General features: G+C 44.9%; 1 protein-coding gene across 2 annotated transcripts in view; it reads right to left on the reverse strand.

Annotated features, from left to right (window-relative positions):
* The window catches only part of LOC132381432 (sodium/calcium exchanger 3-like), a 587,903-nt gene that overhangs the window by 21,218 nt on the left and 553,254 nt on the right, over positions 1-13,431 (reverse strand). For both annotated transcript variants that reach the window (XM_059950836.1, XM_059950838.1), the window contains 2 exons: positions 8,054-8,153; positions 3,473-3,748 (listed from right to left, as the gene is read on the reverse strand). In XM_059950836.1, coding sequence (XP_059806819.1) covers positions 3,473-3,748; positions 8,054-8,153 — 376 coding nt within the window. The remainder of the gene's footprint in view (positions 1-3,472; positions 3,749-8,053; positions 8,154-13,431) is intronic.

Below are 13,431 nucleotides of genomic sequence, written 5' to 3' on the forward strand. Positions count from 1 at the left end.
ACGAAGGAGATGTCATCCTTTTTCAAAGAGAGGGGCCATCAACGCTGCCCTCAACCGCATCTCTTCCATTTCACACACGACCGTTCTTAGCCCATCCTCCCGCCAAGCTACCAGGGATAGGATTCCTCTTGTCCTCACCTAACACCCCACCAGCCTTCGTGTCCAGCACATGATTCTCCGAAACGTCCGCCACCTCCAAATGGATCCCACCACCAAACGCATCTTTCCCTCCACCCTCACTTTCTGCTTTCAGCGGGGATCGCTCCCTGCGCAACTCCCTTCCCCATTCATCCCTCCTCACTGATCTCCCTCCTGCAAGCAGAACAAATGCCCCTACATCTCCTCCCTCCCTACCATTCAGGGCCCTAAAACCTCCTTCCTGGTGAGGCAACACTTCCGCTGTGATTCTGTTGGGGTTATATGTTGTGTTCGGTGCTCCCGATATGGCCACTTGTATATCGATGAGACCCAACGTAGATTGAGAGACCACTTCACTGAGCATCTACACTCCATCTGCCAGAACAAGCGGGATCTCCCAGCGGCCACCCATTTTAATTCCGCTTCCCATACCCGTTCCAATAAGTGTATCCATGGCCTCCTCCACTGTCAGGATAAGGCCACACTTAAGTTGGAGGAACAACACCTTTGGTAGCTTTCAACCTGATGGCATGAACATCGATTTCTCAAACTTCCAGTAATGTCTCCACCACACCCCCCCCCCCCACCCTTTCACCATTGCCCATCCCCTTGTCCCTCTCTCCTTGCCCACCCATCGCCTCCCTCTGGTGCTCCTCCACCCGACCTGGTTTTTTTCTCTCTTTCTTCCATGGCCTTCTGTCCCTTTCACCAATTAACATCCTAGCTCCTTGTTTCATCCCTCCCCCTCCCAGTTTCACCTGTCGCTTGGCCTTTCTCTCTCCCCTCCCTCCACCTTTCAGGCCTACTCCTCAGCTTTTTTTCTCCAGTCCTGCCGAAGGGCTTCGGCCCGAAGTGTCGACTGTACTTTTTCTCCATAGGCGCTGCCTGGCCAGCTGAGTTCCTCCAGCGTTTAGTGCGTGTTGCTCAGATTTCCAGCATCTGCAGATTTTCTCTTGTATACAATAAGGTTTTTTTATTTATTGAGATACAGCGCAGAACAGGCCCTTCCTGTCCTTCGAGCCACACCGCCCAGCAATCCCCCAGCAGGTCTCTGGACTTTGGGGGGAAACCGGAGCACTGGGAGGAAATCCTTGCGGTCACAGGGAGAACGTACAAACTCCTTACAGACAGCGCTAACAGTTGGCGCTCACTGGAATGAAGATAGGTGTGGGATTTATTAAGTATGCCCACAACAAAATGTATATCACGGTTGTATATGGTGCCACATATGCACGGTACAGGTGACCCGGGTTCATGTCCCGCCGTTGCCTGTAAGGAGTTTGTCCATTCCTGACCTGCTGAGTTCCTCCAGCATTTTGTGTGCGTTGATTTGGATTTCCAATACCAGCAGAATCTCTCGTGTTCCTGATCAGTGATTGCTGGCGCTCTAATAGTGCTAACGCTAACCACTGCACTATCGAGCCATCCTGGTTGAGTAAATAGAAACATCATTTGGGGTCCAAAATATAGACTCAAGTTAATACTTGTGAAACCCATTTAAAGAACTTGTGTCCCACGCTGTTTGAATTGATTTGACATCATTAATCAACATGTTAATGTCTTTGAGCTTCATATAGCGTTTAAAATTTTATCAGGGCTGCTTAAACACTTTGGCAATTAAATTCAATCTCACCAGGGACGCTGATCGAGTAACACCACTTTCAGCACATCACACGTACAAAACGCTGGAGGAGCTCAGCAGGTCAGGCCGCTTCAATGGAAAGGAATGAGGAGGCAACGTTTTGGGCCTCAGCCCATTTTCATGATGGGAAAAGAATGGAGAAGAAACGAGAATGGGAAGGTGAGCGGGGGAGGGAAGAATATGGGCTGGCAGGAGTTAGGTGAAGCTAGGTGAGAAGGAAGGTTGGTGGATGGGAGAGAGAGGAATGAAGTAAGAAGGTGGGAGGTGATAGGTGGAATAGATAAAGGGCTGAAGAAGAAGGGATCTGATAGGAGTGGAGAGAAAGGGAAGGAGGAAGAGCACCAGAGGAGATGGTGATAAAGTGAGGAGAAGAGAAGAGGTAAGAGTGGAGCCAAAGTGGGGAATGGAAGAGGGAATGGGAATTGGTAAAAATTATTGAAAGCTAGAGAAATCAATATTCATGACTGAGGGGTGACCTAATTGAAACCTATCGAATATTGAAAGGCCTTGATAGAGTGGATGTGGAGTGAATGTTTCCTATGGTGGCTGAGTAAGACCAGAGGACACAGCCTCAGAATTGAGGGGCGTCTTTTTAGAACGGAGATGAGGGGGAATTCCTTTAGCCAGAAAGTGGTGTTTCTTTGCCACAGGAGGCTGGGGAGGACAAGTGTTTACTCATATTGAAGGCAAAGGTTGATAGATTCTTGACTGGTCAGGCTTGAAGGGATATGGGGACAAGGCAGAAGATTGGGGCTGAGAGGAAAATTGGATCAGCCATGATGAAATGGCAGAACAGACTCAATGGGTCAAATGAACTAATTCTGCTCCTATATTGTATAGTCTTATAGAGTTGGAGGCTACCCGGACGGAATTGTCATGGTCTCCATCATTAATCTCCTATCTTGCTCCTAATCTCTTTTGATTATGCCTTGATTCTGATTGTTAATTTCCCATTTACTGCTAATTCTCTTTGATGACAGCACACCTGGCCTCCATCAAGAACTGCAGCATGAGAACCTCAGCATCACAACCACTAGTCGCCAATTCGTTGGTCTTTTTTTCTAAGAGATAACTACGTTTCCCGACCACTTAGAACCGTTTGTTCTAAGTCTAGCTCCTGTCTTAAGATTTACCTATGAGACTCTGTTTCTCTGAGTCAAGGTTCCATATCAGAGCTCCGTGTCAAGATTCCTCCTATTTGCTGCTTGGCACTTATACCCGTGTAAGCATCTAGACTCAATCTCTGTGCCTGTGTCCTGCACTTAGGTTCACTTCCTATGCTCTTGTAACAAGAATATGAGGTGTTGCTCCTCTCACCCGAGAGTGGCCTTTCGTAAAATTCTTTAACGCTGAGTAATCTAGTCTGTAGTCTAGTGTAGTTGTTGTGTGGTTTTTTTTCTCTGTGCTGTTTTTTTTTACGTAGTTCAGCCTAATTTTTGTAATGTGTCATGTAACACCATGGTCCTGAAAAACGTTGTCTCATTTTTACTATGTACTGTACCAGCAGTTATGGTTGAAATGACAATAAAAGTGACTTGACTTGACTTAATTGAATACCAGGCAAATCACATGTTGCCAATATAACAAAACTTATTTTGCACTTTCTAACTTTTGTTTCAGGTAGTTATTTCAGAGTTCATTTTCAGCAACATTTGCCAGTTGTTACCTGGCCTTCACCATTCTATAACTTACCTGGTATAGAGGTGCCAAGGGCCACGAAAACCACAGCAGTAACAGAATCCTTCAGCCCCACCGTGCAGCCGAAATGTGAAGCGAGGTCATTGATGAAAGCTGTAAGTAAGCCGATCACGCACATACAGGTGACAAAGCAGGCCCAACCATTCCAATACTCCGTGGGAGGGACGAAGGCAAAGAGAACTTTCCAGAAAACGGTCAAAAAATGCATGACGTAGTCAAAACAAGATGGCAGCTTCTCCTCCCGGGCATCATCTTCCTCTTCGCCATCACCTGCCAAATGGAAATATACAATGGTTTGAATAGTGCAAAGACTGAAAGCACAGACCACTCAACAGACCAAATCAAACCCACGCTTCTCACTTTAGAACAGAACCCTAAGGTTACCTCAGGGGAAATTCTAAACAAAAACAGGAACAATATTGTACTTGTGTGTATAATACATCAAAATAATCAGGCATTTATATTATGCTGAGTTCTATCACAACCTCTGAGCCATAACAACAACCTCCCATTTAATGTCAGCAAGACCAAGGAGATGATTCAGGAGAGGGGAACCAGAGGTCTACAAGCCAGTCCTCATTGGAGAATCAGATATGGAGAGGATCAGCAACTTTAAATTCCTTGGTGTTACTATTTCAGAAGATCTGTCTTGAGCCCAGCACGTAACTGCAATTATGAAGAAAGTACAGTTGCACGTCTACTTACTTTGGAGTTTGCAAAAGATTTGACATGACATCTAAGGCTTTGACAAACTTCTATAGATTTGTGGTGCAGAGTATATTGACTGGCTGTATCACATCCTGGTATGGAAACACCAATGCTCTTGAATGGAAAATCCTGCAAAAAGTAATGGATACAGCCCAGTCCATCGCAGGTAAAGCCCTGGCCACCACTGAGTATATCTACATGAAACACTGTTGCGGGAAAGCAGCCTCCATCGTCAAGGACCCCCGCCAACCAGGACATGCTCTCTTCTCACTGCTGCCATCAAGACGGTGGTGCAGGAGCCTCAGGACTCACACCACCAGGTTCAGGAACAGTTATTACCCCTCAACCATCAGGCTCTTGAACCAAATAGGATAACTTCACTTGCTCCGTAATTGGAATGTTCCCACAACCATGGACTCACTTTCAAAGGTTCTTTATCCCATTCTGAATATTTATTGCTTATTTATTTAGAAACATCGAAAACCTACAGAACAATACAGGCCCTTTGGCCCACAATGCTGTGCTGAACATGTACTTACTTTAGAAATTACCTATCCAGGATTCTCTTAAAAGACCCTATTGTATCCACCTCCACCGCCATCACCAGCAGCCCATTCCACTCACTCTGCATAAAAAAAACTTACCCCTGACATCTCCTCTGTACCTGCTCCCCAGCACCTTAAACCTGTGCCCTCTCATGTTAGTCATTTCAGCCCTGGGAAAAAGCTTCTGACTATCCACACAATCAATGCCTCTCGCAATCGAGTAATATTATTGTTACTACTTCATGTCTTTGTACTTGCGAAGTTTGTGGTCTTCTGCTCATTGGTTGAATGCCATACGTGTACGGTCTTTTATTGATTCTGTTCTGGTTATTATTCTATGGGTTATTGAGTATTCCCACAAGAAAGTGAATCTTAGGGTTGTACAGAGTAACATATATGTACTTTGATAATAAAATTTACTTTGAACTTTGCAGTATTGATGGTCGCTCCTGCCAATTTCAGCTTCTTCTCAACTGATTCCCTGCTGGTATTCTACCCACTCTAAACATGTAGTTCCTCCACTGCTCGAGCACAATAGTTTCACTCCAGACTTTGGGTGCCGTCTATATGGAGTTTGCACTATCAAACCACATGCGTTTCCTCCTGATCCCCTGATTACCTCCTGAAGTCTAAGGACGTGCAGGCCGATTAGTTACTTGTAAACGCAAGAAATTCTGCAGGTGCTGGAAATCCAGAGCGACACACACAAAATGTTGGTGGAACTCAGCAGGTCAGGCAGCATCCATGGAAATGAATAGTCAACATTTTGGGCTGAGACCCTTCTTTGGGACTGGACAGGAAGGGGGAAGACAACAGAATAAAAAGGTGATGGGAAGGAAAGAAGATGATAGATGAAGCCAGGTGGGTTGGAAAGGTATGGGGCTGGAGAGGGAGGAATCTGATAGGAGAGGAGAGTAGACCATAGGAGAAAGAGAAGGATGATGGGACCCAGTGGGAAGTAATGGGCAGGTGAGAAGAGGTAAGGGGCCAGAGTTGGGAATAAAAAAAGAAGGGACGGAAGGAGAAATTGATATTTCTGCCATTTAGGTAGTAAGATGAATTAGCTACTTGATCTCATTTGTAGATTAGTAGTAGTACCTGAGGGAGAGGAGATGAGTTAATGGGAAAGTGAAGGAGGCACTTGAAGCCCCTATATGTTAGGCTTACACAGGTGGGCAGCTCCCAGCCAACAGGAAACACCTGTCTCTCATTTCCAACTCATCACCTTCAGCCTATTTAAACCCATCATCCTTGTTCACTCATTGAACCACCCAGCCTCAACTAGTTTGTCCTTGCCTCAAGTTACCTTGTTAAGTGTCTGTTCTTTCTTATTTTGTGACCCACCCCCCTCCCTCCATGGCTTGTTATTTTGCAGTTTATTAATAAAATATCATTTACCACCTCAACTTCTCCACTGGTCTTCCTTTGGATCAAGCCGTCCCTCTATTTCCTGATGCTATGTCCAGCGAAATATGAGGATGCTGACAGTCAAAGCTGTGAAAACTGATTCACAACGTCGTAATCATAATCGTATTTATTCTCAAAACAGTACGTTACAGTTATATAGCTCAGTCATACCCTCTAAAGAACAAATTGGTTGTATGTAACTCTGCAATTAGTGATTATGAGGGTGACTGTGAGTAATTATTAGAGTGCAGATACTAAACCTCTTTGTATATTTGTAACATTCCAATTGGAACGCAGCTTCAAAAGAATATTTCAACAGCTTGCTCATGGAACTTCGAGCATAGTACAGGTCCCTCAGCCCACAAGGTTGTACTGACCTTTTAACAATCAATCTAACCCTTCTCTCTTTCAAAGCCCTCCATTTTTCTATCGTCCATGTGCCTATTTAAGAGTTTCTTAATTGCTTTTAATGTATCTGCCTCTTCCACCCCGGCAGGGAGTTCTACGTACCCACTGCTCTGGTCTTTAAAAAAAACTTACCCCTGTCCTAAGCTTTCCTCCAATCACTTTATAGTTATCCTCCTCATATTAGCCACTTCCACCCACGAGAAACAACTCTGGCTACCCACTCAGTTTATGCCTCTTATCATCTTTTACACCTCTATCAATTAAATTGAATTAATTCAATTTTAATTTTCATTCAACCAAATATGATTACCCATGAATGCAGTTAAACGAGACGACGTTACTCTGGGACCAAGGAGCAAAACACAGTACCAACTGTCACACATAGCACATACAAGATAGCAAGCACATTAAGATCAGTAAGATACAACCACACGTAAAAATAGTCCAGACCCAGATCATGAATGCCGCAGAATTTTGCAGTCGACCGCAATACAGTTTGTCTTCTGTTGACCGAACACTGGGGGGGCAGCAGCAACTCCAGCCAGGATACCACCCCACACAAGTCGCCTCTCATCTTGCTTTGCTCCAAAGAGAAAAGCCTTCGCTCACTCAACCTACCCTCATAAGATCTGCTCTCTAGTCCAGGCAGAATCCTGGTAAATCTCCGCACACTCTCTAAAGCTTCAACATTCTTCCTATAGTGAAGCGACCAGAACTGAGAACATAATATTCCAAGTATAGCTGAACTAAGGTTTTATATCATGACTTATGAGATGATAGTGTTGCCCTTTTTTTATGCGGGCGGGGGGGGGGTGATGGGTTTGCTGTTTCTCTCAGAACTGACTCTCCTGTTCTTTCTTTGTTTCGTGGCTATCTGGAGAAGACAAATTTCAGAGTTGTACACTGCATACATAAGTACTTTGATAATAAGTGAACCTTTGAATCTTTGAACTATTTTTTAACCTCTCTGCCCGTTCTTGAACTCAATCCCCTAGCAAATGAATTCCAACACAACGTACTCTTAGCTCAACAAATCAATAAATAAATGAGAGAGTTCTCCTTTATTGTCTTGGTAATGTAGCTCAGATTTCTCATTACTTCTGCTCATACCATGAGAAATGGTGGGAAATGTTGGTGTCTCTTTTAAACGAGTGAATGGTTGCTGTTGTCAGTAAAGAGGCTAAGTTACAAATCCAGATACAAGGAAACAATATGAAGTGCGTATTCTTCAAGAAGTGGCAATCACTGGCTGAAAACTGAAAGCAGCCGCTGCTATCAGAATTGATTTTTCTGTTCAGGGAACAGAGTCGATTCTCTTTGAAACCCGAACATTAACCCTTGTGTCTGGTGAGACGTGTCACTTTCGCACTGTGGGAGGCAGAGCTGAGCATGGGAGAGAAAATGGATTGGAGGAGGATGAAGAGCAGCATTCCAGGCACAGGTCGATAGGGCTAGGCAGAGTAACAGTTGGGCACGGACTGGAGAAGATACCGAAGTATTGTCTTACCTGCACTGACGGTAATGGCCTCCATAAACTGCTCCCGCCACGAATGCGTGCCAATCACCAGAGCCAGGTTTGTCTTCTTTATCAGCTTATCCACCGTACTCTGACGAACAGATAAAAAACAAAATTTAGAGAAGTGCTTTCTGCTGATATAAGATTGCAGAAAATATTTTTAAAGTGAACAGAGATGAAAAATGAAATTATTTTTTGACTGTGTAAAGTTCAAAGTAAATTTATTATCGAAGTACATACACGTCACCATATACAACCTCGAGATTTGCCCTCTTGTGGGCATACTCAGCAAATCATTTCCATCACTGCAGAATGCAGTGCCAGGCGTACCAGTAATGAGAACCTAACCTGGCAAAGAGGTAAGGCAGGACCGATTGAGTATTGTTCAACTTAGGCTTCTAGGGTGGCAGAGTGGAGATACGTCTCTACCAAAGGAGGTGTAAAGTGCTCCTTCCCTCCTCTAGTCTGCAGGTCACCGTTGGGCAAGGTGCAGCACCTGCTTTGCCCCCCACCGCTCCTCCCAATCAGGGTCATGTGAAATAAATAGGCATCCGTTAGTCTCGTGAGACCATGGATTTGTGCCTTGGAAGGTTTCCAGGGTGCAGGCCTGGGCAGGGTTGTATGCGAGACCGGCAGTTGCCCAAGCTGCAAGCCTTCCCCTCTCCACGGCACCGATGTTGTCCAAGGGAAGGGCATTAGGACCCAAGCAGCTTGGCACCGGTGTCGTCGCAGAGCAATGTGTGGTTAAGTGCCTTGCTCAAGGACACAACACGTTGCCTTAGCTGAGGCTCGAACTAGCGACCTTCAGATCACTAGGCCGATGCCAAACCATGGAAACAGGTGGTGGATGGTCATATGAGCAGCCAGTACATATCACAGGTCCTAGTTATGCAACCACTAACATCAGGCAGACAATCTTTGAAGAGTATTAATAATGGCTGGGGTCACCCACTTTGAAAAGACACTGCCCAGAAGAAGGCAACGGTAACTCACTTCTGTAGAACATTCTGACAAGAACAATCTAGGTCAAAGACCATGATCACCTTTATCATAGGACACAGCGTGTAATAATGATGATCAGGGTGACGCCAAAGATCATGATTGCCAACGTCATAAGTCACAGCTTATAATGATGACGATCAGGGTAGCTTCAGCACCAAACCCAAATAAACCTTAGAAGTTATGCTTCAGTACACCTACAACATTTGAGTTCTGATACACTCAAAGACCAAGCTCTGAATCATTATCATCTCATTCATTGAAGTGCATGAGAAGACAGGCTTTATCCTCAACAGGCAAAGCCCCCGGTCAAACTTGCCCCGCCGCACCACATTGTCTCCAAACAATAAAGAGAGCCAGAAAACCACTGACTATCTCCACATTTTCGGAGGCAGCTCTCAGTGATGACAGACATCAGTGCCGAAATTCACCAGCGTCTTCATACCCTCTACAAGATGCAGCATAGTTAAGTGCCTGGACAAATCTGACCTCACCTCCCAAATCTAAAGATAAAGATTAGCTTTATTTGTCACACGTAGATTGAAATATCGAAACGTATGTTGTTACAGGATCCATCATCAGGGACTCCCACCACCCAGGTCATGCTCTCCTCTCGCTGCTGCCATCAGGAAGAAGGTACAGGAGCCTCAAGACTCACACCGCCAGGTTCAGGAACAGTTACTACCCCTCAACCAACAAACTCTTGATCAAAAGGGGACAACCACTCATCTTCACTTGCCCCATCAATTAAGTATTCCCACAACATTTGGACTCACTTTCAAAGACTCTTCATCTCATGTTCTTGATATTTCTTGCTTATTTATTTATTAGAAACATAGAAAACCTACAGCACAATACAGGCCCTTCGGCCCACAAAGTTGTGCCGAGCATGTCCCTACCTTAGAAATTAGCAGGGTTACCCATAGCCCTCTATTTTTCTAAGCTGCATGTACCTATCCAAAAGCCTCTTAAAAGACCCTATCTTATCCACCTCCACCATTGTTGCCGGCAGCCCATTCCACGCACTCACCACTCTCTGAGTAAAAAACTTACACCTGACATCCCCTCTGTACCTACTCCCCAGCACCTTAAACCTGTGTCCTCTTGTGGCAGCCATTTCAGCCCTGGGAAAAAGCCTCTGACTATCCACACGATCAATGCCTCTCATCATATTATACACCTCTATCAGGTCACCCCCTCATCCTCCATCACTACGAGGAGAAAAGTCCGAGTTCACTCGTTGTTATTGTTATTTCTTTCTTTTTGTATTTGCACAGTTTGTTGTCTCTAGCACGTTGGTTGAACACCCAACTTGGATGGTCTTTTGTTGATTCTATTATGGAATTATTGAGTATTCCCACAAGAAACTGAATCTCTGGTTGTACATGTGAGATATACCTATGTAGTTTGATAATAAATTTACTCTGAACTTTAAAATGTGTCATTTTTATCAAATCAAACCAGCAAGGATTGTGCCGGGGGCAGCCTGCAAGTGTGGCCACATTTCCACCATCAACATGGCATGCCCATAATTTATTCTAACCCTAACCATACAGTACTGTGCAGAACTTTTGGGCACATATATATAACTAGGGTGTCTAAGACTTTTGCACAGTACTGATGTAACTTTATTTATTGCACTGTACTGCTGCTGCAAAATAAAAAGCAAATTTAATGACATATGTGAGTGATGATAAACTTGATGCTGATATGGGTCTCTGTCGTGGACTGGGAGTGGGAAGGGGGCCGAGAGAGGGGGAATCCGGATTAGGAAAAGAAAAGGGAAGAGGGAAGAACCAGAGAGACATTCTGTAATGATCAATAAATGAATTGTTTCAAATCAAATGACCTTGCCTGGTGTCTCAGGGCTGGGTGTGTCTGTACCTGTGCCAACCCCCATTCCTGGCACTCCTTCTTTGCCACCTGACCCATGGCACCCCACCCTCGCCGCTCCCAACATCCCTTGCTGCCACCCGCTCCACGTTAGCAAATACAGTACTGTGCAAATATCCTAGATACCCCAGCTATATATATGGACACTCAGACCTTTGTATAGCTTTGGAATGTGGGAAGAATTCCGAGCACCTATAGGAAACCAGCTGGTCATGGGGAGAACATACAAACTCCTTACTGACAGCAGCAGGAATCGAACCCCTGTCAGTGATACCTGGCACTGTCGAGGATTGCACTAACCGCTACACTACTGTACTGCCCCGCTACCTGTAAGATGAGGGCTGCAGGTACAAACCCATGACCTCTGCTTCCTCAGGGGAGGAAGGTCACTTGTACATCCCCCTAAATTGGCTTGGAAAATCATTCTCATTCAGTTATCATAATGGAATTCATCATCAATATGTGCCATGTCGTATGACATGGGCGATTGTGGTCTTTCTGTGACCATGACTGTTCTTGGCAAATTTTTCTACAGAAGTGTTTTGCCGTCTTCTTCTGGGTGGTGTCTTTACAAGATGGGTGACCCCAGCCATTATCAATACTCTTCAGAGATTGTCTGCCTGGCGTCAGTGGTCGCATAACCAGGACTTGTGATACGAAGCAGCTGCTCGTATGACCGTCCACCACCTGCACCCGTGGCTTCACGTGACCTTGATCAGGGTGCTGAGCAGGTGCTACACCTTGCCCAAGGGTGACCTGCAAGTTAGCGGAGGGATGGAGCACCTTACACCTCTTTTGGTAGAGATGTATCTCTGCCCTGCCAGCCAATTCTTTACCAGCATTAATTTTTTATGCCCTTCCTCCTCAGTTGACTCTTAGTTGATTGCAGATTTCTGCCCCATTCGTGGACTCAAGCCCTCAAACCACAGTGTTGCCTGCTTACAGCCACCGGGAGAGAGGTGTTGGAGCCAGTTAGCTCCACCGGGGGTGATATGGTGTGGCATCCAGCTGGTCAGGCAGAACACAAGCCATATTGTGGTAAACTGTGGAATTCTGGTGCATCCATGGACTCTGGGCCCGGACTAATTTTTTGCATGGCTGTACTTTGCTGATATCTTACATGTGCTTTGTGCTGTGTGTCGTGTTTTGTACCTTGCCCGCAGAGTAAAGCTGTCACGTTTGACTGAATTCATGATTATTCATGTATGGTTGAATGACAGTTAAACTTGAACTGAACTGAATGAATTATCCTCCACTAATACAAACCTTTTCTAGCAAAAAGATTGTAATGTCTGTACAATTCCCTTATTTCACAATTATAATTTCTCCTATCACATTAGCCATTGTTTATGCACACCTGTTGGGGGTTTTACATCACTTTTATAGTTTTCAGATTTAGTTTTATATTGCTTTGTCTCTCTGTTGATGATTTGTCATGGATTCCTACATATTAGGATCAGTTGGCTGTAACTGATCTGATTGTAACCTCAGCTACCCCAGTACCCCTTCACCCCATGTGCATTAAAGATCTATCTACCTCAGCTCTAAAGCAGTGTGACGCTATTACAGCATGGGGCATTTCGGAGTGCAGAGTTCAATTCCGTAAGGAGTCTGTATGTTGTCCCCGCAATCGCGAGAATTTCATCCAGATGCTCCGATTTTTTTTTTTTACTTAGCGATACAGCGCAGAATAAGCCCCCTCCGGTTCTACAAGCCCCATTGCCCAGCAATCTCCCAATTTAAACCTCACCTAACCACGGGACAATTTACAATGACCAATCAATCTACTGACTGGCACGTCTTTAGTCTGTGGGAGGGAACTGTGGAAAGCCCAAGCATTCCTACAGGGAGGCTGTCCAGAGATACCACACATAGGACTCAGGGATTAACCAAAGTCCCGAGCTGAAATAACACCATGCCAACTGCTGCGCTGTGGTGCCCACAGTCCAAGGACATACCGGTTAGCAGCTTAATCGGTCATTGTAAATTGTCCTGTGATTGGGCTCGTGTTAAACAGGTGGGTTACTGGTGGGTGTGGTTCATTGGGCCAGAAGGTCCTGTACCAAGCTGTATCTCTAAATAAATATATAACTAAAATCCTGTTGCCAAAGTCCAAAGTAAAAGTTATTGTCAAAGTACATATATATCACCACATACAACCCTGAGATTCATTTTCCTGCGGGCATACTCAGCAAATCTGCAGAATAGTAACTATAACACGACCAATGAAGGATCAACCAGAGTGCAGAAGACAACAAAATGTGCAAATGCAAATATAAATAAATAGCAATAAATAACGAGAACATGAGATAACGAGATAAAGAGATAAAGTTGTAGGAACATCTCAATGGATGGGCAAGTGAGTGTAGTTATTCCCTTTTGTTCAAGAGCCTGATGGTTGAGGGGTAGTAACTGTTCTTGAACCTGGTGGTGCGAGTCCTGAGGCTCTTGTACCTTCTACCTGATGGCAGCAGCGA

Source organism: Hypanus sabinus, chromosome 26, assembly GCF_030144855.1.
Source record: "Hypanus sabinus isolate sHypSab1 chromosome 26, sHypSab1.hap1, whole genome shotgun sequence".
Taxonomy (NCBI): domain Eukaryota; kingdom Metazoa; phylum Chordata; class Chondrichthyes; order Myliobatiformes; family Dasyatidae; genus Hypanus; species Hypanus sabinus.